Raw genomic sequence first — 27,774 nt, 5'->3', positions numbered from 1 at the left:
GGTGCTGGGCTGCTGGGGCCAGGCCAAGCCAAGCTGCCCGGCGGTCCCGGGGCGAAGAGGCCAAGCCAAGCCGCCTGGCAGTCCTGTGGCAAAGAGGCTAAACCAAGCCACTCAGTGGTCCCGCGGCAAAGAAGCCGCTCCACCGACCAGCCTGCGCTATGGACCTGTTCGGGCACGTGGTGCGGAGTCCAGGGCCTCTAGCCTACAGCCACGGGAAGTCTCCCTCTCCCTAGAGTTAGGAGCACCAGCCCAGGTCTACCCAGCGGCCTGGTCCTGACTGCGGGGGTGAGTTCCTGCAGGCTGGGGTTTGATCCCCATGCATTAGCAGTAGGAGACCAGTGCCTTTGTTATTGCTGTGTGTCCGGGTTTTAATTGGACAAATGCCCGGCGGTCCCGAGCGAAGAAGCTGCCCGGCGGTCTTGGATGAAAAAGCCACTCAAGGTCCCGGGCGCCAGCTTAGCAAAATCTTGCAGAAGAATTCTGTCTGGGTTTCCCCAAATTCCCTCAGTCCCTACTCACCCCTCTGTAAAGGGGAAGAACAAGTGAGGCCCCTTAAATAAAAATCAGAGGTCTCCAGCAACAGTGGGCCTCTCTCATCACTGTCATTTGGACTGGATGGCATTTGAGTATTTATCTAGGCACCATGACAGAGAAACACAAGCTGAAGTCATGATCTGCCCTTAAATAATTCACTATCTTATTAGAGCGAGTGGATGATAAAAGCACAGTAATGACATCAGAATGTAAAGCAACAATACAGAGAGGAACAGTGGCAATTGCTAGGGTGGTTTTCCAACAGTTAGTACAAAGAGTATGTGCTGTGAATTAAATTAAGAAAAAATATGTGTGGAAGTAACTGCTTCATGAGTATGGCATCCCTATTTTAAAGGAAGCTGAGTTCCATGTGAACTGTGTACTATGCTATGATATCTGAGGCACAGGACAAGGGAGGCCCTAAGTGCACTATGTTTTGATATTTGAGTCATTCTTTATTGTTCAACTAGAGGCCCGTTGCAGGAAGATTCCTAGAAGAATATGACTTCCTCGGGCCTATTCCTACAAGAATAGGGCTTCCTGCGGCCTGAGCGAAGCTCGGACACTCCAGAGGCTGTGGAGCAGCAAGGCTGGATCTGCCGCCGGAGTGGGCGGATCCAGCCTCGCTGCACAGCTCCCGAGTCCCCTGGCCTGGCCTACAGGCCCGGACACTCCAGAGGTGGCAGAGCAGCAAGGCTAGATCCACTACGAGGGGGCAGATCCTGCCTCGCTGCTTGGTCCCTGTGACCCCTGGCTGGGCCGACAGGCCCAAACACTCCAGCAGTGGCGAAGAGGCAAGGCTGGATCCGCCACCGGAGTGGGCAGATCCAGCCTTGCCACTCAGCCCCCGAGGCCCCTGGCCCAGCTGACAGGCCCGGACACTCCAGAGGCGGGGCTGAGGGGACTGGGCACCGCCATCTTTGTGATGGAGTGATGGTTAATTTGCATATTACTCTTTTATTAGATAGGATGTGATTTATTTCTGTACGCCTCAGTTTTGTAATAGTTAAATTACTAGAATAATATATCTTGCTATAAAATATTACTAGAAGATCAAATGATCAGGTGACATTTATTGTTATTTTCTATAAATGAACACAATCTCTGGTATGCTAAAGTGATAGGTATTACAGAAATATTCAAATTGAGAGACCTACAGGCTGCATTACAAGTGAGGCTTACTATCACAACCCAAATTTATTGCTTAAAAAAAAAAGCAGGGAGCCAACTAGAAACTGAACCAAATATAAGCCCTTGAAGGGCAAATGTAAATTGGATAAGCTTCGCTATTACAAGAGCAACAAGAAAAAAATCAGATGCAAGAATGAGAAGCACATTGCATCCACTCTAAGTTGCTGCTAAAGAAAAAGAATGGTATACTATGGAAACACTTAATATAGATTGTAAAGAGATTTCTTCAAAGAGGATTTCCTAGAGTAGTTGGTATTTCAGTTAATTTTTTTAAATGTGAAGAGGTTAGCTAGATAAGAAAAAGGTGTAGGGGTCCCGAATTGCAGAGGGTGCAGGCCGGGCTGAGGGAGCCCCCCACCCCCCGTGCACGAATTTCGTGCACCGGGCCTCTAGTATATGTATATATTCCCTTTCCTGGGGCTGTCTTCCATTAGTGTCAACTTCTTGGGGCTATCAGAGTCACATTTTACTTTGAACAGAGTAAGATGAAGGCAAGAAAGAAGAGGAAGAATGATTTATCTTGTCTTTAGAAAAAGATATATACCTCTTATCAGAAACTAGATAAGCAGGTGTAATACTAAAGAAATCGTTTCTGAAATTTCAAGCATTATTTGCCATCCAAACTAATTAGGAAGTCCAAGATAGGAAATATTTAAACAAACATGGCCCAAACTAAAGTAAAAACTGGGAAATCTGAAAAAAATCAACTCTTAATTCACTTTCAACACTTTGCAATGAAAACATAATAAAACCTTAACTTATACAGTGTTCTTTCTTTCACAAGGCCTTTAAAAACAGGCTTCCCTCGGAATTTTGATGAGTAGTCCATGATAAAAGACTCTTCCATACACACAGACTGTTTATCCTCAGATTATAGCTGTATGACAGCATAATGTAAACACCTTTAACAAACAAGTCAAATAGTAGCAACTAATATTTTCTTCATTTGACCCTCAATTTTCATAGATGTTATTATCCCCATTTCCAGAATGCGACATAAACTTTGCTAAAAATCATAGAACAAATTACTAACATAACTTAAGACAGAACCCAAGTTGTGTGAAACACCTCCCATCAACACAGACCTTGCCACCTTCATAGCCAACACATCACACCACCATGAGTTTAGATATTAACACTTTGTAACAATTCCTTACAAAGGTCAAGTCTTCAAAGGCTTAAAATCACTTATTATAAGTGAAAGATCCTGCCAAAATAGGAAATTATAAAGCAGTGCAATATTCCAGGGCTCTATTTCCTGTACTGTTGATACCTAGGGTTGAAAAGTCCAGGTCTCCACCTGTGAGATTTCTTCAGCTGACAAGAAGCAAAAGCCCCCAAGTTCAGGAACAATAATGCCCCCTTGGAGGCTCTATTCCACGGTTCTGGTGAGCTTCTTCAGGGCAGTCTGGTACTCTCACCTATGAGCTGCAATGCACCAGGTGCTACTCTCCGCTAAAGAAACAGCACACAGTTCCTGATCTTCTTGCAAGTTTTCTTTAACAAAAAACATGCATTTCATGTTATATATTTGATGTCAAAGGGCACTTTGATGGTAAGGACTAGTGTCTGAATGTAACAGTTTATGCCAGTAAACATTCAATGCAGAGTGGCTGATGCCAACATACAGCAGTCGGAACTAACCCAGTCTTCATCTGTTGCTCACACCTCAGAATCTGTGATGAGCCAAGCAGTGAGAAGCAGTGGGAAACACAGGAAGCTTTACTGTTTTGGAAGTGAGCATTTTCAGAGGGATGTCTCATGCAGCCTTGACTTGTCATAAATCCAATTTCTTCAGCTGCTCATATGTCACAAAGAACTATACAATTATTGGTTAAGGCTGACAAAGAAAATGCCATCTGAACCCCAAAAACATAAAAACAGATCTTCAAATAGCAAATCTACAAACAAATATATCTGGAAAGACCACATGCTATGAACATGGTTAAATACGAGGGCTCCACCCTAACCATTCCGAAAGATCTACCCATTAGCCTTCCCAAGGTCAGCTTGGAACAGAAAGATCACAGCTGAGATACACACATAAATCCCTTAGCATCAGCTCCGAGAGCTTCTTCTAAGATTATACCCACACTGCCTAGCTTTTGTGACTTCACTGAGGTGGGAAGACTTTACAGTAAATTCTGTGTGAAAGAGAAACATGGCAAGCCCTGGGAGTTCTCCCCAAGGGTTTCTGCTAGGCAGGCCTCCATAAGGGGAGAGACACAGATAAAGAGAAACAAGAGGACGGTGACACCAACATTCCCTACCTTATAATTCTGCCCTTTCATGTCTAATGAACTGCCACTTCTTTCCTACCCCCCACTTTGGCATACAGGAAATAGTACTGATAGGCCAAATAATTCTAGAGCTAATAACTATTTATCCTTAGGTACTCTCTAAAATAAACATTCTAGAACACTGCAACCAAACCATTTCCTTCCTAAGGGTGGCTGGGGATATAAAATCAACCCGGCCTCTCTCTGAAATCTTAAATACTCTAAGCTTTTAGAATAGAGTCTAAAATAAAAAATTTTATTGACATCATTACCTTTCAATAATAGCATCATTAAACCAAGATTCACAGTGCCTAGCACAGAGATTTTAGACCTCCTGAAAAAGAAACTGAACAGCCCAGCTGGTGTTGCTCAGTGGTTGAGAGCCAACCTATGAATCAGGAGGTCATGGTTCATTTCTTGGTCAGGGGACATGCCCGGGTTTGGGGCTTGATCCCCAGTAGGGGTTATGCAGGAGGCAGCCAATCAATGATCCTCTCTCATCATTGATGTTTCTATCCCTCTTTCCCTCTCCCTTCTTCTCTCTGAAATCAATAAAACATATTTTTAAAAGAACTGAACAGTTACTTCTTGAATCAGAGGAACATAAAAGACTAAAAACCAACTTCTAAATTACAATTAATAACATGATAGTTTACACAAATATTTTTAGCTATCTTTTTTCACATCTACTACAACTGAAAAGGATACAATGATATTCCAAGGACCAAGTCTCAACCAATTTGGCCAAAACCCTTTATATAGAGCAAAAAATCCTTCTTTCTTCCATGTCTGTTATAAGAGGGGGGAAAAAGTTAATTTGCAACTTTCCAGTTATGTCAAATGCATTAATAATAGTATCCCGACTGAACCAATGTATTTTCCTTAAAAATAAAATCCTGTTTGGAAGGACTAAGAAATCATTGTCCTCTGCCTCTTTTTGGTCTTTAAAGGCTTCTGCATAGGTGAGGACTAAGGCTCCATGCCAAACCATCCCACACCCAAAGCAGGCAAACAACAGTTGAATGAGTAAGAAATGAGATTTAATAATTCCAACCAGTCTTTTGCCTCTTTTCCATTTGGGCCCACAAATAACTCAGACATAAGGAAACTAAGCAATGGTGGTAAAGACATAATTCAGAGCACCACTATTTCATGTTGTTGGATGAATTATAAATATCTTTGCTTTGTTAAAGCAATACTTAAAGTCTAGCATCATGCTGGAAAATGGAAACCACAAAAGTGCCCCCTAATCTTTGGCTGCTGGCAATCCAGTAGGGAAGACACTGGCAAACTTTTGTATACTCGTAAGCAATAGGCCCGATTATTTAAACTAAGTATTACAGTAAGATTGATGTTGTTCCTTTGTGAGATGTCTGAATGAAGGGGACTCATTCCAGTTTGACTCAATAGGAAGGATAAATTTGCTCATTTCACAATACTATCCCTTACTATTATTATTAATTATACTAATAAGACCAAATTATTTCAGGCATTATGCTGTTTTATGTAGGCATTATTTTTACAATAACCCTATGGTATACATGCTATTATTGTCCCATTTCACTTATGAGGAAACTGAAGTATAGAGTCTTTATCTTGACCAAAGTCACACAATTATAAGTGACAGATCCACAGGTCTATCTTACTATAAACCCTATGTTTTAAAATTATAAGAAACTCGTGATAAGTGAGTCAGATGGAAGCTAATGAGCTAAAAGAGGAATTGCCAACCCTACACAGATAGACATTCTCACCTGTAACAAGCAATCCAGGGTACCTGTGTACCCAGAGCATCTGCCATCACGAAGGACTCTCTGATTCATCATACGTGTCCTCACAACATCCACAGGGTTGGAGGCCAGAGCCCCAGCCAGACCACAGGTGAAGCTTGAGCTAGGAAAGATATCATTAGAAAAACAAAAAGGTCACCACCACCACCATCAAAGACAGGAAGCGGCCTCCTCCCAAACTATGTTAAAGTAACATGTAACAATGTGAAACATATCAAAAATAAGGACCATATCTAGAGAGCTGTATAAACTTCTTAAACATCAGCACTGATTATACTGGCTTATAAATTCAAACTTTGGCTAAGAATATATTGGAGGTTCTGGAATGTCAAAGAATCATAGAAACATGAAGGGACATTCTCCAAGGATGATCTATTACAGTGATTTTAAACTTTATTCATCTCATGGCAAACGTAAACTAATTACTAAAATTCTGTGGCACATCAAAAACTTTTTTTTTTTTTTTGCTGATCTGACAAAATATAGGTATAATTTTGATTCATTCACACTGACGGCTAATGTTGTGCTGGCTGTTGTCATTTTTTTATTTGACAATCTAATGGAAAAGAAGTCAGTACCCCTGACCAAATAGTCAGGTATTGCATATTTTAAAAATTCTGTGGCACACCCATCGAAAATTGCTGATCTATTGCACCTATTCACCTATAAGTAGAAATCAGAGTAACTTTAGTCATCTCATAACCATATTTTTCTTCAAGATCAGAGAAAAAGATTTCCTCACTGGAATGCCCACTAGGGGCTCAGGTTTTACTAAACTTTCAGTCTCACAAGACTGCCACCGACCACACTTAGTATCAATTAACTCAGAGCAGCACTTCTCAACTTCAGCACTAAGATTTTGAACCAATAATTCTTTGTCGTGTAGGTCTGTTCTGTTATAAGATGTTTAGAAGCTCCTTGGCCTCTACCCAGTAGATGCCAATAGTACTCCCCAAATCATAACTATAGGAACAGTCTCCAGAAATTGCCAAATGTCACCAATGGGCTAAATCGCTCCTCAGTGGATTAAACTATGATATATCCAATACTAATCTGCAGCTATTAAAAATAAATGAAGTTTGTTTGTACTGCTATGAAAAGATATTTGGAATATATTATTAAATTTTAAATATCAAATGAGAAAGCCCTGGCCAGGTGGCTCAGTCGGTTGGAGCATTGTCCCACACACCAAAGTTGTCAGCTCAATTCCCAGGCAGGGCACATACCCAGATTTCAGGTTAGATCCCAGGTTGGGGCAAGTACAAGAAGCAACCAATTGATTCTTTCACATCTATGTTTCTCTAAATATATATATATACACACATATATATATAATATAAACATCCTCAGGTGAGGATTAAAAAGCAAGTAAGAGAGGCAAATATTGCATAGTATCAGTTATACATGGAATCTAAAATCAAACAAACAAAACTACTCCAACTCGCCCATCTGGCATGGCTCAGCGGTTGAGCATTGATCTATGAACCAGGAGATCATGGTTCAAATTCTGGGTCAGGGCACATGCCTAGTTTGCAGGTTTGGTTTCCAGTAGAGGGCATGCAGGAGGCAGCCGATCAATGATTCTCTCTCATCATTGATGTTTCTCTCTCTCTCCCTCTCCCTTCTTCTCTGAAATCAATAAAAATATATTTTTTAAAAAAATTACTATAATTCATAGAAACAAAGAGTACAAAAGTAGTTGCCAGTGGCTAGGGGATGGGGAAAATAGGGAGACAGTAAAAGGGTACAAATTTTCAGTTATAAGATGAATAAGGTCTGAGGAGCTAACATATAACATGGTGACTATAGTTTATAACACTGCATTTTAAAATGGAAATCTGCTAAGAGAGTAGAACTTAAATGTTTTCACACACACACAAAAGGATAAACATGTGAGGTGACAGATACGTTAATTAAGTTGATGGGAAAAATCCTTTAACAATGCATACATATTAAATCATCATGTTGTACACTTTAAATATCTTTCAATTTTACTTGTCAATTGTACCTTAATAAAGATGAAAGATAAAAATAATAATAAAAAGTAAAGAAGGGAATACAAAGCATGATATTTATGTAATAAAGTACATGTAATATACTTTTGTAGACATATTTGCATACGCATAGAAAACACCTGGAAGGTACTTATCGAACTGTAAACAATTCCTATCTATTTAAAGGGATAAGTCTGTTAATATTTCCTGGTTCACTTCTGTATTGTAATTTTTCAAATATGAGGATATAATCCTATCTAATAAAAGAGTAATATGCAAATTAACCATCACTCCGTCACAAAGCCACGCTCACCAGCCAATCAGGAGCGAGTATGCAAATTAACCCAACCAAGATGGCTACGGCCACAGAGAGAGCAGGAGGGAGGCTTGGGTTTCCCTGGCGATGGAGGAAGCCAAGCTTTCCACACACCCTGGCCAGCCCAGGCCTCCATTCCAGGCTACAAAGTTTCAATTATAGAAGATAAATAAATCCCAACAGAAATAGCTGCCACCACAGAGCGTGCAGAAGGCTTGGCTCTGCTCCAGGCTACAAAGATTCAATTGTAGAAGATAAATCCCAGATACCAGGGCCTCTGCTTGGGTCACCAGGGGGCGTGGCTGGCCTGCAAACTACCGAAGGCCCCTCGCCCAGGCCGCCCCACACCCCAAGGGAACCCCCACCCTGATCCAGGACACCCTTCAGGACAAACCAGCCGGCACCCACCCATGCACCAGGCCTCTATCCTATCTAATAAAAGAATAAGCAAATTGACCGTCACTCCAAGACACAAGATGGCTGCCCCCGTGTGGTCAAAGATCCTGCCTCCATGTGGAAACAAGATGGCCACCACAAGATGGCCAGCAGGGGAGGGCAGTTGGGAGGGACCAGGCCTGCAAGGGAGGGCAGTTGGGGGCGATCAAGCCTGTAGGGGAGGGCAGTTAGGGGTGACCAGGCTGGCAGAGGAGGAAAGTTGGGGGTGATCGGGCCTGCAGGGGAGGGCAGTTAGGGGGACCAGGCCTATAGGAAAGAGCAGTTTGGGGCAAACAGGCTGGCAGGGGAGCAGTTAGGCATCAATCAGGCTGTCAGGGGAGTGGTTAGGGCAGGGGTGGGCAAACTTTTTGACTCGAGGGCCACAATGGGTTCTTAAACTGGACCGGAGGGCCGGAACAAAAGCATGGATGGAGTGTTTGTGTGAACTAATATAAATTCAAAGTAAAGAAGCGGAGGGGAGAGCAAGAGAACCGGATAGAACAGCCGGATCCGGCCCGCAGGCCGTAGTTTGCCCACGGCTGAGTTAGGGGGTGATCAGGCTGGCAGGCAGAAGCGGTCAGGGGCAATCAGGAAGGCAGGCAGGCGAGCAGTTGGGAGCCGGCAGTCCTGGATTGTGAGAGGGATGTCCGACTGCCCGTTTAGGCCCGAAACGGGCAGTCGGACATCCCTCGAGGGGTCCCATATTGGAGTGGGTGCAGGCTGGGCTGAGGAACAACCACCCCCCATGCACGAATTTCGTGCACCAGGCCTCTAGTATTTTTATAATAGCTTTAAAATTTCTATAAATTTGTAGCAAATTTTCACCCTAAACTCATGTATACCTAAAATATTAATTTAAAAATCCATAAACATACAGAAAGTGAGTATACACAGTGTCTCCCATCAGGCCCGAGAGAATCAGATGCTTCTTGGTGAGGTCGTAGACTGGTAGCTCCACACCAACAACGATAGCAGCCCTCTGAGCAGTAAGAGACACGCCCTGAGTAAAAACATTAATAATAGGGATTCAGACATTTTTCCTGGTGGGAGGTAGAAATATACAAACAGAGTAGAAAAGACCAGAGTGTAAAAAGTCAGGTGCTCCAACACTGAATTCTGATTTTGTCACTAACTGTATGATCTTGGACAGACCTTGGCCAGGACAGTAACCTCTCAGAGCCTTCAGTTTCCTTGTACACACAGAGAGGAGAGTACTGGGTGACCTTTAGGGTCTATTCTATGAACTGACAAGTCATTAGAATATTTAAGAAAGCACTAGAGCCTTGGCCAGTTTGGCTCAGTGGATTGAGCATCGACCTGCAGACAGAAGGGTCCCGGGTTCAATTCCGGTCAGGGGCACATGCCTGGGTTGCAGGCTCAGTCCCCAGTGGTAGGCACACAGGAGGAAGCCGATCAATGGTTCTCTCTCATCATTGATGTTTCTATTTCTCTCTCCCTTTCCCTTCCTCTCTGAAATCAATAAAAGTATATTTTTTTAAAAGAAGCATTAGTTATCAATATTCACTTAAAAGGCATGAAACCACATAAGTCAAAAATTCAACATAACTGGGACCCAGAAACCACTTCTCCATAAGAACTTTAAAAAAGGTAAAAAAAAAGGTGCTCAACCTTCACAGAATTTCTTACATATGAATTATTCAAAAGGCGCTTTTCAAATCATGACATATTCCTTATATTTCCATTTTACAGATAAAATATCTTCAGGGGCAGATGTCACTCTTCTTCCCTTACTCCATTATTCTATTTGGATTAAATAAAATGATGGACATAGGAAAAATATATTCAAAAAGGGAAAAAAGTGAAGAACTAAATCAGCTGGATCCATTTTCAAGCTTACCTTCCATAGTCCTCTCGTTCCCTCTTGCTGGTAAATGTTAATGAAGTTGCCTATCATTCCTCCTTGAATGGTACTGCTTTGTGCTTGCATCCGTATCTAGAAATTATTTTAAAGACTAACATGAGAAAGAAGCTAGCCCATTTCTCCCCAAATACAGATCCCTGAAAAATCATTCAATCTGTTGTTTAATAACCATTACAAGAAAAAACTATAATTATAACTATTACTATAATGCTAGCTTAAATATCCTCAGTAAACTAAAATATATATGGATTGGTTCTTAGGCACTTTGGATTCAACAAAAAGCATCTAACAGAGTCTAGAACGTCTTGCATATAATAGCTCACTAAGTGTCAAAAAGAAATTAATTTTTTTAAATAGTCTTTGAAAAGGAAAGAAAATGGCATTTTTCCCTATAGGTTCTAAATAGGAAAGAGAGAATATGATGGTAATTCTAAAAATTTAACATTATTAGTAAGAGTACCCAGTAATACCTGGCAACACTAAGCATGAACAAGCATATTTCTTTAGTCACTCCAACTCCCTGCTATTTCCAACCAGCTGAATCAAAAGATAAGCCAGTGAGTTAGCCCCGGGACAGCCACATGATGCCCGTCACACATGGTTACACCTGAACTTACATATTAACTTTACAAGGGCCATAGTACTCCGATGACCAATATTCCAACATAACATGTTGGATGTAGCTCTCTGCATTTTTAAGAATTAAAAGATATTTCTCACTAAAAAAAATTTGTACCTTATTTTGGTTTAGGGAGCAAATACATTACCTCTAACTTCTTAAAAGGAACTGTTATTGCCATGCTAATATGTGCAAATAAACCAAAATACAGAAAATGCCTTTTTGTAACCCTGATATATGGTTTAGAGATTAAAGGAAGTATGGATATTTTTCTCCAGCAATCTTGCACCAACATTGGGTAAAATTATGGTAAGAGTGCCTGCACACATTGTACCTTCACCATGCATAACTAGCATACACAACATGCTGCTGCATAAAGTTTTGATGCTTGTCAGAAGCTCCTATCAGACTGAAGGCTCTTTCAGGGCAAGGGTTTTTGTCTTACTCATTTCTGAATTCTAAACACTAAAAGTACTCCAACTGGTCCAAGGTAGAAGCATAGTGAATCCTGGTTAAATAATATGGGGGAAAAAGGAAAGGAAGGAAGAAAGAGGAATATATGAGAGGGTTCAAAAAGTAACTCACAACTAATTTTTATTTTCTTTAATGAATTTATTCCCTTGCCTTATTCCAAACAGGATTTAAGAAGGTTGTCATAATCCCTAGGATTGTGAACAAGGTCATCTGTTATGTCTAACTAGAGGCCCGGTGCATGAAATTCGTGCACGGGGGGCGGAGGGTGTCCCTCAGCCAAGCCTGCACCCTCTCCAATCTGGGACCCCGCTCACAATCCAGGACTGCTGGCTCCCAACTGCTCGCCTGCCTGCCTTCCTGATTGCCCCTAACCGCTTCTGCCTGCCAGCCTGATCACCCCCTAACCACTCCCCTGCCAGCCTGATTGATGCCTAACTGCTCCCCTGCCAGCCTGTTTGCCCCTAACTGACCTCTCCTGCAGGCCTGGTCCCCCCCAACTGCTCTCCCCTGCAGGCCTGGGTCCCCCGCAACTGCCCTTCCCTGCAGGCCCAGTTGCCCCCAACTTCCCTCCTCTGCCAGCCTCGTCACCCCTAACTGCCCTCCCTGAAGGCTTGATCGCCCCCAACTGCCCTCCCTTGCAAGCCTGGTCCCTCCCAACTGCCCTCCCCTGCTGACTTGATTGCCCACAACTATCCTCCCTTGCAAGCCAGGTCCCTCCCAACTGCCCTCCCCTGCTGGCCATCTTGTAGTGGCCATCTTGTGTCCACCTGGGGGCAGCCATCTTTGACCACATGGGGGCAGCTATCTTGTGTGTTGGAGTGATAGTCAATTTGCATATTACTCTTTTATTAGATAGGATAAAGGCCTGATATATGGGTGGGGGCCAGCTGGTTTGCCCTGAAGGGTGTCCTGGATCAGGGTGGGGGTTCCCGTGGGGCGTGGGGTGGCCTGGGTGAGGGCCTGTGGTGGTTTGCAGGCCGGCACAGCCCCCGTCGACCCAAGCGGAGGCCCTGGTATCTGGGATTTATTTATCTTCTACAATTGAAACTTTGTAATCTTGAGTGGAGGCCTGGGCTGGCCAGGGTATGCGGGAAGCTTGGCTTCCTCCATTGCTGGGGACGACTCAAGCCTCCTGCTCTCTCCAGCTCCGTGGCTGCCGCCATTTTTGTTGGGATTTATTTATCTTCTATAATTGAAACCTTGTAGCCTTGAGTGGAGGCCTGGGCCGGCCAGGGTATGCGGGAAGCTTGGCTTCTTCCTCCATCGTTGGGGAAACCCAAGCCTCCTTCTCGCTCTGTGGCCAGAGCCATCTTGGTTGGGTTAATTTGCATACTCACTCCTGATTGGCTGGTGGGAGTGGCTTGTGGGTGTAGTAGAGGTATGGTCAATTTGCTTATTACTCTTTTATTAGATAGGATAGAGGCCTGGTGCATGGGTGGGGGCCAGGTGGTTTGTCCTGAAGGGTGTCCCGGATCGGGGTGGGGGTTCCCTTGGGGCATGGGTGGCCTGGGCAAGGGGCCTGTGGTGGTTTGCAGGCCAGCCACGCCCCCCAGCGACCCAAGCGGAGGCCCTCGTATCTGGGATTTATCTTCTACAATTGAAACTTTGTAGCCTGGAGCAAAGCCAGGCCTTCTGCTCACTCCGTGGTGGCAGCCATTTCTGTTGAGATTTATTTATCTTTTATAATTGAAACTTTGTAGCCTTAAGTGGAGGCCAAGGCAGGCCAGGACTGTAGAAGTTTGGCTTTCTCCATCACCGGGGGCAACCCTAGCCTCCTGCTCTCTCCAGCTCCATGGCTGCCGCCATTTTTGTTGGGATTTATTTATTTTCTAGCATTGAAACTTTGTAGCATTGAGTGGAGGCGTGGGCTGGCAAGGGCAGGTGGAAAGCTTGGCTTCCTCCATTTACGGGGAAACCAAAGCCTCCCTCCTGCTCTCTCTGTGGCTGCAGCCATCTTGGTTGGGTTAATTTGCATACTTGCTCCTGATTGGCTTGTGGGCGTGGCTTATGGGTGTAGCGGAGGTGCGGTCAATTTGCGTATTACTCTTTTATTAGATAGGATTGTGGTTAAGTAAATATTTCCATTAGTATTTCCTGAAATTGAATTAACCTAACAAAGCATTTAGAAATGGTCATTAATAAGCAGACTTCTGTAAAATTTGAAGCCTCTGTACTTTTTAATGAACCAATAAAACAAGGGAGATTCTCAATGAAAAATTCAAATGGAGCCAAACCTAATTTTTTTTTCTGCTTAATCTTCAAAATACTCATCTCTAAAATGAGCTCTACTTTCATATCAAGGGGAAACCTACCTAGTCGATATTTATACATTAGTCTTCACAACACTTAAATTATAAACAGAGTCACACATACACAGTGTATGTTATATTCGCAGATTTTCATTATCTGAATCTTGTTCTCAGTAAGAAAATGTAGATTGTATCTAGAGATATAGAGAGCACTGCTTACTTTCAAAACATCAGTTGGATTGGCAATGGCTGAGGACATGACTCCAGAGAGAATTCCACAGACCACATTTATCAGAAGGGTTTCATCTGCAAACAAAAACATTATCTGACTTTTCATATATACAGAACTCTTCATGTTAATACCTCAAATACAGGTGTAACTCATGTACATACCATTTGTTCCTTAAGAGAATAAAGAAATTTAGACCTTTTGAATCAAGTAATTTCAAAAGGATTAGGAATTTTGCTGGCTAAAGGGATTTCACTTAGCAAAGTTTCTTGCAATCTGAAAAGGAATGTGAATTATCTCGAAAAGTAAATAACCATCTACCAATTCACTTTTGTGTATAAATGCAGATCATAATAGTAATTAAGATGAGGTATGTCTGGTAGGAGAATAAAAGAGGAATACTCCTATGAGATAACGTGGTGACAAAGTTTTAAAGCACATCTTATATATTTAACGTGAAGTATAATGAAGCACTTTCAAGGCATCTTAGCTCCTGTTCACCACTCTCACGTAACAGCTAGCTGGAGCTTGCCCCTTTGTAAAAACAGATAAGGTTCTATAGATTAAAGCTGTCTCAGAGTCAACCAGCAATGGAGTATTAGAACTCAGTTCTTAATACTAAGAAATGTATTCACTGCTTTTATGAAATATAGGTGATAATTTCTATGATTTTAGAAAATTTTGCATTGGCTAGAACAATAACATATTCTCTAGTCTAAGCATTTTACTCCTTTTAACTGTTACTCCCCTAAATTCAGCTAATTACTGACTTGCTGTAAGCACAATTCATTTAGACTTCATACCTAGAGCTCTCCTCAGCAGCAGCAAAGTCACAAGTGAGTCAAAAAAAATCTGATACAATATCACGTGAATAAAAAGACAACCTACCTCCTGCCTACAAGTGGAAAAAAGATTTGCCACTGACCTTCTGGGCATTCCACAAATAATCGCTTCAAGCTCTGGTAAGTGCCTATTTTGATGGTGCCATAGGAAGCCTGGCGTAACATCGCAGGGGCAATCCTGTCAAACCAAGTATAAAGGGACAAAAAAATTCTTAAAATCACTTACAATCTTCTAGAAGACCCACAGGCAGAGATACAATCACCCATTTGCCTTCTACAAACTACACAAAACAGATGTCTTAAAATTAAAAATCCAACAAAAACTTGGGTTTTTTAAATTGTTTTTTATTGATTTCAGAGAGAAAAAGGAAGAGGGAAAGATAGAAACATCAATAATGAGAGAAAATTATTGACTGGCTGCCTCCTGCATGCCCCCATTCTGGGACCAAGCCCCCAACCCAGGCATGTGCCCTGACCAGGAATCGAAACATGACCTCCTGGTTCATGGGTCAACGTTCAACCACTGAGGCACACCAGCTGGGCAACATCGTTTTAAAAAATATATAGGTATAATCCAAAAAGGTTATAAATACCTGAGCAAATTATTAGCTCACTAAGTGAAAACTCAGCCCCTCATATTTATTCTCAATGAAACTGTAAGTGAACATGTGGTTCTATGTGCCCATTCATGTTAAAATGAAAAAAGGCTTTGCTTTCTCAGTACAGTGCACCTAATGAAATCTGGCCTCTGGCAGCATCTATCATTCTTGCATTGATGCTCTGGAGCTCACCTCCTACCTCCTTGGGAGGCCTGTTTCTGCTTTTTCCTCTCCCTCCAATTCCCTCCCTGACTCCAGAACCACCTGTGGCATTTGTACTCCCAGCTCTCAGCACTTCCCACTTCCTTCTCGAACTGCAATTTGGCTTCCTTCCACCTCTCCATCAAAACAGGTGGCCAACTGACATCTATGTCGCTAAATTAAATGATGCTTTTCAATTAGCATCTTACATAACTTCTTGCAGTATTTGCTGCTCCGCCCTTTGTCTTACTTGCAGCTGTCTCCTCCCTGAGTTGCCACAACATCGCCATCTCCCATTTCTTTTCTTTCCTGTACACTGTATACAGCATCCTACCTCTGTCCTATGGGGTTTCCCCGAATCTGTCCTACACTTTCATTTCCCCTTGCTCCACGCACTGCCTGGGTGAACTCAGCTATTGCCATGGCTTTAACTGACCACTCCTAAATTCATGTTTCCAACACGGATCCAAAGATTCATTTCCAACTTCTTCCTAATTTGTCAATTCACACGTACTGTACCTACCTCCAATCAGGTAACCCACACTGCACTAATTATCTTCCCTGTCTAAACAATCACCTCTCCTCTTCTGTATCCTAGACAATGGCCAAAACCAGAAATCAAGATATTAGCTTTGACTCCTACTCCTCCACAAACCCCCTCATTATTATGTCAAACAATATGTCAATCCTATGCCCCAACTAGCTTTCTAAACTGTCTTCTTTTTCTCCATCCCCAAAACAACCACCCCAGGTCAGATCCTTTTTGTCTCGGCTTCCTATGTGACTGCCCACTTCCAGTGTTACTAGTCTCTAATTCTTCCTCCCCACAGCAGGAAGGCATTTTTTTAACAATGAAACTTAATCATCGCAGTCCCTCTACTCAGAACCCTTCAGTGCTCCTCTTGGCCACAACTGTAGAAAATTCAAGTACTGCCCTAGCTGCTTTGGCTCAGTGGATAGAGCAGCCGTGGGCAAACTACGGCCTGCAGGCCGGATCCGGCTGTTCTATCTGGTTCTCTTGCTCTCCCCTCTGCTCCTTTACTTTGAATTTATATTAGTTCACACAAACACTCCATCCATGCTTTTGTTCCGGCCCTCCAGTCCAGTTTAAGAACCCATTGTGGCCCTCGAGTCAAAAAGTTTGCCCACCCCTGGGATAGAGTGTCAGCCTGTGGACCAAAGGTTCCCAGGTTAGATTCCAGTCAAGGGCACATGCCCGGATTGTGGGCTCTAACCCCAGCAGGGGGCGTGCAGGAGGCAACCGATCAATCATTCTCATCATTGATGTTTCTATCTCTCTCTCCCTCTCCCTTCCTCTCTGAAATCAATAAAAATTTTAAAAAAATAAAAATAAATGAAAAACCTAGCATGTTACTTGCTTTTTAAAAATAAACCTCAAACTTTTACTTTTTCTCTATGAGGTCTTAGTCTGAAAGATTTTCATTTGAAAGGTCAACAGTAAAATATAAACATACAAAGGTCACTTACCCAGAATACAAAGCTCTCAGGCCTTCTTCTCTGCCTATCCTCACTAATGCATGCAACATTCCTCGATACCGAATTTCTTTAAAGTTTGCATCATTCGTCTGGCCTTGAATCTGGAGCCGTGTCTTGGTTAAATCAATTGGAAATGTACCTTAAAAATTTAAAGAAAGAAATATTTTCACTTAATGAAAAGAAAGTCCACTAAGTAAAGGATACATAGTGACATATTACTAAAGAGACATTTAGACTATAATGTAAACTAAGAAACAGAAACAGATACTTTGCAATCTTTTTTCTATTAAAAAATGGGAACAAAAAGATTTTTTTAAGGCATAGATTTATTTTCCTTTTTTAACATTTTTATTTATGTTCTATCTTATTCTACATAGGATTTAAGGAAACTGCATTGCTAAAAAGTAGAGAGATGGAATTATTTAGATAACCAAAAAATCCATTTTTAAATATAAGTCATTTTGGCTGTCTGGGTGGTTCAGTTGGTTGAGCATCCTTCTGTACACCAAAAAAGCTGCAGGGTTTGATTCCCAGTGAGGGTACATACCTAGGTTTCAGGTTCAATCCCCAGTTGGGAGGCAACCAATTGATGTTTCTCTCTTTCCCTCTCTCAAATCAATTTAAAAAAATAGTATATATATATGTATGTGTGTGTGTGTGTGTGTGTGTGTGTGTGTGTATACATATATATACACACTAATAAAAACCTAGGTGGTCTTCATGCCCTCGCACGCAACGTCATCACAAAATGGCCACCACAAGGTGGCTGCAACAAGATGGCTGCATGCACAGTGGAGGCGGGGCCCAGTGGCCACTCTGCGCAGTGAGGCCTAGGGGTCCCGCGGCTCCACGCGGCACATAGGAAGCCGGTCTCGGCGTCTCCGCCACCTCACATGGAGGAGGTGAGTCCTGGCGGAGGAGGCAGGTCATGGCAAGGAAGGGCAGTTGTGGGCGATCAGGCCGGCAAGGGAGAGCAGTTGTGGGCGATCAGGCCAGCAGGGGAGGGTAGTTGGGGGTGATCAGGCTGGCAGGGGAGGGTAGTTGGGGGCGATCGGGCCAGCAGGGGAGCAGTTAGGCATCAATCAGGCTGACAGGGGAGTGGTTAGGGGGCAATCAGGCTGGCAGGCAGAAGCGGATAGGGGCAATCAGGCAGGCAGGCAGGCGAGCAGTTAGGAGCTAGCAGTCTCAGATTGTGAGAGGGATGTCCAACTGCCAGCCTGATCAATGTCTTTTATTCAGCTCGCTGATTTACAATATAACAGTTTAAGGTGTACGATTTTATAACACATCATCTGTATATTGTATTGTGTGTAAACCAGCAGTCAGACATCCCCCAAGGGGTCCCAAATTGGAGAGGGTGCAGACCGGGCTGAGGGACACCCCCCACCCCCGTGCACGAATTTCATGCACCAGACCACTAATATATATGTGTGTGTGTGTGTGTGTGTGTGTGTGTGTGTGTGTGTGTGTGTATTCATATCCATCCTGGGGTGAGGATTAAAATAATAAAAATAAAGAAAATAAAACTAAGTTATTTTTTATATATGTGAAGGCTAAAATTGGGATTATGAATGAAGAGATAAATTCATTTTCAAAGCAGTTCTCACTCTATGTTCTATAGTCTAAAAGTAAATCTGTTAGAGTAAAAAGTTTAATATAGTGCCTAAAGATAGTTCACCCAAACATGTGAAACTCATACTCAGTAAATGTGATGTATTATGTCAATGGGAGAGCCCACCCACACAAGCAGCTCAACCCCTGGGCACTGGTCCTCACTGGACCCTCAGGGGCATCCTTCGTCCCAGAACAGCAGTGACTGAGCCCTGGAAGCAAATGAAGTGTCCAGCCCAGCACCAGGCACTCGGCAGCTGCTCAATCAATATTTGTTGATTGAATGCTTACAGCTCTTTTTAAAATTTGTCCAGCAGGTCTTCCGGCTTTTACCAGAAGGCCCCCCCCAAAAAAAAAATTTGTTGATTGAATGATTCCAGGGAATAAACAGGCCCTGATGTGGACCTCAACTAATGTGAAGAAGTCACAAATAGGATCTGGATCATGTGCATATTCAGAAAGTGATGGCATAATGACAGAAAATCGAATCTGGCTCAGGAAGGCCTTGGAGCTCCTCAAACTCCTTTTTTATTATTATTATTGATTTCAGGGAGAAAGGGAGAAAAGGAGGGGGGGGGGAGAGAGAGAGATCAAAGTTGAGAGAGAATCGCCTATCGCCTGCCTCCTAAAGGCCCCACACAGGGGATCAAGCCCGCAACCTGGGCATGTGCCCTGACCAGGAATCGAACTATGATCTCCTGGTTCATAGGTCGACGCTCAACCACTGAGCCACGCCAGCCAGGCGCTCCTCAAACTTCTTTACAGCCAAATGTGTTAAGGGTGGGGGCAAAGTAGGGAAACATACAAGGAAAATAGGGACTGATGTAATTCAAAAATGATTCATAAAACTTTTGTTTGTTCAACAGGTTCAACTTTCTCCCCACTAAACTTTGAACTCTAAACTGCCAATAAGTTGCCAAAATGACAATTTTCTAAAAAAGCATACCAAAAGTAGGAAATTTTGAATTCTGAGATTAATAGTCATAATCTCATATTCTATGCTTGAACTATATTCACATCAAACACCAATTGCAACCTTAGGTTTTAAAATCACCATCACATACAGCGGGTGAAAAGACCTGACTCCAGCCCCTGGGTTCCTTACCACATTCAGCTGTGATGGAGGCCAACCCTCCATACACAAAGGGCTTCCAATTGAGGGCGGACATGCTCACTCCTGTCCCTTCTCCTTTGATTCACAGAACAGCCTCCAACAGGATCTTTCCTGGGAACAAATGGAAGATGTTTCAAAGTTGGAATTTCTCACATAGGCAGTTTCTTCTTTAAACTCGTGTTTGATTTGGAGAGTGCTATCAGATGTTATCACTGAAACTCTCCTGCCACAATTCCCAACGAGTCTGTGATAGGAACCTTGCCTCAATAAGGCAAAGCACCCCTATCTATTAAACTCCAAATCAGCAACTACTATTCTCACTTTATCAGTTGCCTAATTCTCATTCAGGCCTTAAGTAACCCAATATACTGATATCTTGATATGTGTATATGTATTCAGTGTAGTATAATGGAGGCTATTTTCTGGGTAGTCTATTTTCTGTTCTTCAGTATTTTCTATTTGTCACTGTCTTAGTGAGTCCCTCCTGGGAGGCACTGAAGTCCCTCAGGTGCACTGGAGGAGAAAAAAAGTGCTGCAGTTCAGTGTCACAAGGTAAAATGACAATTACTTAAAATTACCAAAATATACTTCTAGTTTACACTGTCAGCTCTATTCTCTTACCCATAGTATGTAATAGATGGGAGGCAGCTTGGCGTGAAGGGAAGAGGCAGACTCTGGGGTCAGAGCCTCACCACTTCCTTTCAAGGGAAGTTCCTGTTAACCTCTATGTTTTTTCTTCAGTAACAACACCATCATCATCACAGCAGCCAACAAAACCTATTAGGGGTAGAGCCCATACTTTTATTCTCTAAGCTAAGTAAAATACCTAGCTTTCAGACCTATTGGGGGGATTAAAATTAAAAAAAAAAAAAAACTAGCACAAAAGACACTAAACAAACACTGACTTCCATCCTCCTTTCCTGTAATAGGTCCTGGTGCTCTGAGACATATATTAACATGCCTGTCACATTCATTATATGTTCTGTAGTTTTATACAATGAAGTTGGTAAATATGGCCTCATGACTATTAACTGGAAATACATGCCAAGTTAACACACTTTTGTGTATATACTATCGAAAATCATTATTGCTGGTTTAAAATAAAACTTCTACTTACTAGAGTCATTACTGGCAAGCAATATGCCCAATGTTTCTACTTCAAATGTTTTAGGAATTTCCCAAGTCCACATTTCCCAGGAGAAGCCTACCATTAGTCACTATGGACAACATTGTCAGTTCTCAACAAATTTAAGTAGCTTCCTTAAACTAAGAGAAAACACAAGGAACCCAAAGGGGACCCTAAATAGATCTACCAATAGCTATTCCTCATTTATGTACATTAAGCAAATTCAGAATGGTTACAAATGAATTAGGCAGACGGCTTCCTAAGCATGGAACTAGAAAGGCATCAATCACATGCTTTATGTATTTCAGTACTAAGAACAAGCCACATCTTTGAAAGTTCATCTCCCGCCGAAACCGGTTTGGCTCAGTGGATAGAGCGTCAGCCTGTGGACTGAAAGGTCCCAGGTTCGATTCCGGTCAAGGGCACGTACCTTGGTTGCGGGCACATCCCCGGTAGGAGGTGTGCAGGAGGCAGCTGATCGATGTTTCTCTCTCATCGATGTTTCTAACTCTCTATCCCTCTCCCTTCCTCTCCGTAAAATATCAATAAAAAAAAAAAAAATTCATCTCCCTGTTATCCTTGAAAACATTTAATAATATCTGTACTTAGCCTTAATAAATTCATAACTAATATAGTGATTAACACTGTAAGTTACTGTCCAATAATTCATTTACTATCCAGTAGTACCTTCCTTAGCCCATTGTTGGATTTTGCTGACTCCAAGTTAAAAAACAAAATGATAACTACAGGCCCTGGCCAGGTAGCTCAGTTGATTACATGTTGTCCCGATATTCCAAAGTTATGGGTTCGATCTCCTATCAGGACACATACAAGAAACAACCAATGAATACATAAATAAGTGGAAAAAATCAATTAAAAATTATCTTACCTAATAATAGACAAACATGTAAATTGACCGTACCTCCCCTACGCCACCAGCCAATCAGGAGTGATATGCAAATTAACCCAACAAAGATGGAAGTTAATTTGCATACACAGGCACCGAGTGACAGGGGCGTTCTGCCCCACCCCCGGTCTCTCAGGGCCTCTGGGCAGCGTGGGAAGGCGGGGCTGGAGCGGAAAGAGGCAGCTCCGGGGCCTGAGTGGAAAGGTGGTGCAGGCAGCCAGGGAAAGGAAAGCCCATTCTAGCATGAATCTTCGTGCATCGGGCTTCTAGTAACTACATAACAATGACATATGGAAGTTCAGTATAAATTTCAGTGGATTCCCCCAACAAGTTTGGGATAAGAGGACCAAAAAAGAGACCAGGAAGGCAAGTCTCAGCTGACAGGGACAGAGCTGGGCTTCCAATTCCAAGAGTTTTGCTTCCAAGTGCAGGATTCTTCCAGCTGCCACCTGAGGCTGTACATGATCATAAAGGAGTGATGGCATTTTAATTAAGGAGAAAATATTACTAGGCTTCAAAAGGTACTACTGATAAGATGCATCTTATAAACACAAATGTGCTTAATTTAAGAGAAAAGCCTAAGAAAAAATACAATAGTCAGAAGGTAATCAATCTAAACAGGGATAATTTATTTATTTTTTTTTAAATATATTTTATTGATATTTTTGCAGAGAGGAAGGGAGAGGGACAGAAAGCTAGAAACATCGATGAGAGAGAAACGTCGATCAGCTGCCTCCTGCACACCCTCCACTGGGGATGTGCCCGCAACTAAGGTACATGCCCTTGACCGGAATCGAACCCGGGACCCTTCAGTCCACAGGCCGACGCTCTATCCATTGAGCCAAACCGGTTTCGGCTAAACAGGGATAATTTATTTTCTAACACAACAACAAAGATAGTGTTCATATGATTCTTTTTTTTTCAGGGTACTTTTCCTGAGATGAAAGCCACATACTATAAAATAAACCACCTTAGCAAATACTTCAATGGCACTTATTACATTCAAAATGTTGTACAACCACTACCTTTATCCAGTTCCAAAAAATTTCATCACTCCACAAGATAACTATTAAGCAGTTGCTCCCCATTATCCCCCTTCCCTAACCTCCATATGATTATTTTCTTAGCGTGATTCTGCATATACATCAAGGATCTGTGTGGAACATAGAGGATTCCTTATCAGTAGTTCTTAACCTGGTTTCAAAGCTTCTTAAAAATGCAGACACCAGGACCCCATCAACAGAATGAGGATCTCAGGAACATCCCAGGCATCTGTGTTGTTACTAAAAATCAGTGGGTTAAATATATTATGGCCAATTCAGACGTTGGAATACGTATCACTTAAATTCCTGTTTTGAGTATTTAATCCTTGAAGATAACAATATAGTTCATTCTCTTTTTATATCCTATCCTATATAATAAAAGCCTAATATGCTAAGTGCCCGGTTGTCCGTTCAACCAATCAAAGCATAATATGCTAATGATATGCTAAGGCCGTTCAACCACTCACTATGACGTGCACTGACCACCAGGGGCAGACGCTCCGACCACTAGGTTAGCTTGCTGCTGGGGTCAAGCCAATTGGGACTGAGCTGAGACGGGCCGGACATGCCCTGGAGCCTTCCCACGGTCCCTCCCCAGCTGGCCAACCTCCTGCGTCCCTCCCCAGCCCTGGTTGTGCACCAGTGGGGTCCCTCAGCCTGGCCTATGCCCTCTCACAATCCAAGACCCCTCAGGGGATGTCAGAGAGCAGGTTTCGGCCTGATCCCACAGGCATAAAAGGCTAATAAGCAAATCGACCAAATGGCAGAACAACCAGTCACTATGACGCGCACTGACCACCAGGGGGCAGGCACTCAACGCAGGAGCTGCCCCCTGGTGGTCAGTACGCTCCCACAGGGGGAGCGCCATTCAGTCAGAAGCCAGGCTCACGGCTGGTGAGCACTGCGGCAGTGGCGGGAGCCTCTCCCGCCTCCGCAGAAGTACTAAGGATGTTCGACTGAGGCTCCTGGACTGCGAGAGGGTGCAGGCCGGGCTGAGGGACACCTCCAGAGTGCACAAATTTTGTGCACCAAGCCTCTAGTGTGTGTGTGTGTGTGTGTGTGTGTGTGTGTATTAAATTGATTTCAGAGAGGGAGAGGGAGGGGGAGGGAAGAAGGGGGAGGGGAAGAGGGAGAAGGAGGGGGGAGGGAGAGGGAGAGAGAGGGGGGAGGGGGAGGGCATAATCAATTATGAGAATCATTGACAGGCCCCTACTGGGGATTGAGCCTGCAACCTGGGCATGTGCCCTTGACCAAAAGGGAACCCGGGACCCTTCAGTCCGCACGCTGATGCTGAGCCAAATTGGCTATAATTAGTTCATTATTTTTATTCATCTTAACGATTTTTTTCTACAATGAATATAGTACGTGTGTCTATGCCATTTATATGGACATAAATACACATATATACACAAAAGATACCCTCTAAAATGTCAGCAAAAATTTATGGGAAATGGGATTATACTAACTTCTAACTTAAAAACAAAATATTTTTTAAAGGCAACTTTGTCATATGACCTCATGCCATCTACCTGATTAACTTCCTGGTTTCCTGCCACTACTTTTTGTTTTTCTAGTTTAGTTTTCATGAGATTTGGCTTCTGTTGGTTTTTATATTAAGTTTTAGTTAGATTACAACCCAGAGTTTCTGAGTTATTCTCTTCTGTAAATACTCAATTAGAGCTCAAATTGTTGTGGAGCTGCCTCCCAATGGTTTTAAATCACGTGGGATGGTGCACCCACCCATTAGTTCCTATTCAGATGTATCACCACAACAAACATGTCTTCCACAAATGATGTCCACTCCTGCATCCCGAGTTAAACTGTAAGAATTACAATTGTAATTACAGTTCCTGTTCAATTACAATTTTTAAAAATTAGCTAGGAAGGGAGGGGGAAAACCTTTTGGGTTCTCCTTTCCTTTCTGAATGCTAAGACAGACTAGATCCATGAGCAGTTAAGACTACTGTGCTTTCCCAAGTTAATGTTTGTTAAGAAGAATTTGGCTTAAATAACAACCAGAGAACATCAGTAGTTAGTCAAACATCCAAACAAGAAAAGGTTCTAGCAAAGACTGGAATATTCAGTAAGCTCTACTGACCACAGCCAGCTGCAACAGGGCTTATCTTAGGCTGAAATCTCTGTTCAGTAAACAAAACCAATTCTTTGTCTGTGAGTTCTCTTTGGAGGGTTTCTTCCTCACACATATTCCTGAACTTCCTAGCATAATTGTTCAGGAAAATCACAATCCTAATGAAGTGCCATGACTGACAGGCCAACACAATCAGAGAGACTGATGTGTCCTTAGCAATCACCAGTGTTTGGGCGCATCTCAGCCTGAGATTCAGGGAAGGGATTACAACTCGGTAAAAATTCCAGTGTCAGGTACAGATAGAGGTGGCTGTCGGTCACGTTCCCCTTTGCATTTCTCTTTAGGTATACCCTTTAGCCTGAGTTCACAGCCAGAGACCACTTCTCTTTACTGCCTTCTCAACACAATACTAACAACAGTAGATGCCATTATTGACTATTTGATATGTCAGGCATTGCTGTACATTTTCCACTTAAAGGATTTTATGTAATTATCACAACTCGATGAAACAGGTATCATTAGCCACATTTCACAACTGAAATAGTCTCAGAGAGAAAACACGACTACAAATCCTCAAACTAAGGTCTCCAAAAGAATGCATAAGCTTTCTTCTATTTACTACAAAGCCAATGCTATTTTCCAAAGGCTGTTTAAAAATATTGGCCAATGGGAGGGGAGGGAATTCTGAATATTCAGAATAAATGTACTATTTTCTTGCAGGAGAAATACAAAAAAAAGTGTTTCCTGGCTCTAGCCGGTTGGCTCAGTGGATAGAGCTTCAGCCTGTGGACTAAAGGGTCCCTGGTTCGATTCCTGCCAAGGGCACATGCCTGGGTTGAGGACTCGATCCCCAGTAGGGGACGTGCAGGAGGCAGCGGATCAATGATTCTCTCTCATCATTGATGTTTCTATTTCTCTCTCCCTCTCCCTTCCTCTCTAAAATAAAGAATATACAATTCTTTTAAAAAGTGTTTCCTGAGTGCAAATGTCTATACAAATTATGAATTCCAAAGGATTCTCCCCACACTTAAGAAATATGCTGTTACATATCCTCTGAATTATATTTTTTTCTAACTTAGCACTTATTTTCTCCTCACCGTATTTGTACAGCTGCAAAGAGAGGTAATTAAATACAGTAATTGCTACTGGGACTTCTGAAAGCTTCCCAAGTTTCTCTAACATGATTAATTCTGGATAAGTTTTTTCTATTTTATTTGTGTTCCCTTTTCATTCTGCAGTCCTAAATTGTAATTACAGTCTTGAAAGTTCAGTGCGTTTATAAACCTTTATTCCCCGCCTTGCATGAACTTTTCCTATTTCCCATTCTTTTTAAGGGTATAGGAAAAAAAATAAGCTCATCGCAGACTTATAAATGTGAGATTTGAAAGGAATGTTAGAAACTATCTCATTTGACTTCGGGTGGTGGGCACAGTGCAATATACAGATCTTGTAACATAGAAACCCACACCTGAAACCTATGTGTTTCAGGTCACCCTTCCCCCCCCAAAAAAAGACAACTATATATCATTTCACATGAGTTACCTGATCCCATGGCCACAAGACTTGGCAGCCACAAAGCAAAGACCACTTTTCTTTCCACTTTTCTCACTACTTGATGAGGATGAATCTAGAATGTGCTGGCAGTTGCAACACTGTTTTGCTATTCTTGCGCAGGAACAACAATGCTGATCACTGCAACTGCTTTACATTAAATTACTTACACCTAGAAAGACGCTAAAATCCAGAGCTACGTTAACTTCCCAAGCAAATTAATTCGACCGGTCCTTGCGAACCTAAGCCACCTGGCCTGTCGCGGGGCAACTCAATGCAGCGTGCCCTTTCCCGGAGCAGAAGCCGCCGGTGCCGGCTGCGCACCCTGAATGAAGCATGAGTGGGAGGGACGCAGAGGAGGCAAAACACACTGCGGGGGCAAGAGATGCTAGACGACCTCACACCTGGATCTCAGCGACGCGGGCACTGGAGTCACCCCACACCGCCAAGTGATGAGGAGGGGAGCCGGCGCTCCGCACTCCCGAGGAACCCTCCCGACCGCGAGCGGCGGCAGCCACAGCAGCGGGACCGGACTCCTGAACCTCGCGCCCCACCGAACCGGACCTGCACGCGCACCGCAAGGCAGAGACAGCGCCGGCTCTCCGGAACCGCAGTCTCAACCACAGTCCCAGCCCCAGCCCCAGCCCCAACCCCGAGCCCCGGCCGTCCCGAAGGGCAGCGCCGGCAGGTGCCCGGCGCCGCGGGAAAGGGGCCGGGCCGGAGGAGGGGAGACCGAAGCTTGCGCTGCGGCCAGGAACTTACCAGCGGCGGCGGCCCTGCGCACCAGCCTACCCAGGGCCTCACCAGATGGCAGGAGTCAGCGGCTGCCCGGAAGCTGAAGGGAATGCGGCTGAGCACAGGGGGCGGCCCAGAAGCCCGCGCGCAGCCCCCCGGCCCCGCCCACAGCCCCCCTTGGCTCCCATTGGCCGCTCTAGACACTGCCCCGCCCAACCCCGCCCACCGGATCCAGCCCCAAGCTGCTGCGGACGCCGCACTGGCAGTAGTGAGAACCGCGGGCGGCCAGGCTGGGGCGCCTCCTGCGGCCTCTGAGCTCCGCTTGCATGGAAAGAGGAATTAGGGAATATAGGGAGAGACTCGGAAAAGGAGCCTTCTCAGGGTGCTGATTCTTTCTGTCCGCTGAACCTCCCAATCAGAAAGTAGTAAACTTACACTTTTTTTTTTGCGATCTGGTTTCTCTTCAG

General features: G+C 43.4%; 1 protein-coding gene across 1 annotated transcript; it reads right to left on the bottom strand.

Moving 5' to 3' along the window:
- Positions 1–1,585: 1,585 nt before the first annotated feature.
- Positions 1,586–27,424, bottom strand: SLC25A30 (solute carrier family 25 member 30). Its single transcript, XM_080660597.1, has 10 exons — positions 27,335–27,424; positions 19,848–19,967; positions 17,123–17,270; positions 14,918–15,012; positions 13,984–14,069; positions 10,398–10,493; positions 9,415–9,539; positions 5,759–5,897; positions 4,713–4,793; positions 1,586–3,544 (listed from the first exon to the last, which is right to left on the bottom strand). The coding sequence occupies exons 2-10, from the start codon at positions 19,909–19,911 to the stop codon at positions 3,503–3,505; spliced, it is 876 nt and encodes a 291-aa protein (XP_080516723.1). The 5' UTR covers positions 19,912–19,967; positions 27,335–27,424; the 3' UTR covers positions 1,586–3,502.
- Between the last annotated feature and the right edge of the window lie 350 nt (positions 27,425–27,774).

The sequence above is a fragment of the Plecotus auritus genome (genome assembly GCF_963455305.1).
Source record: "Plecotus auritus genome assembly, chromosome: 3".
NCBI classification, from domain to species: Eukaryota; Metazoa; Chordata; class Mammalia; order Chiroptera; family Vespertilionidae; genus Plecotus; species Plecotus auritus.
Note: the sequence above shows the minus strand (reverse complement) of the source record. Positions and strands in the feature narration are given on the sequence as shown.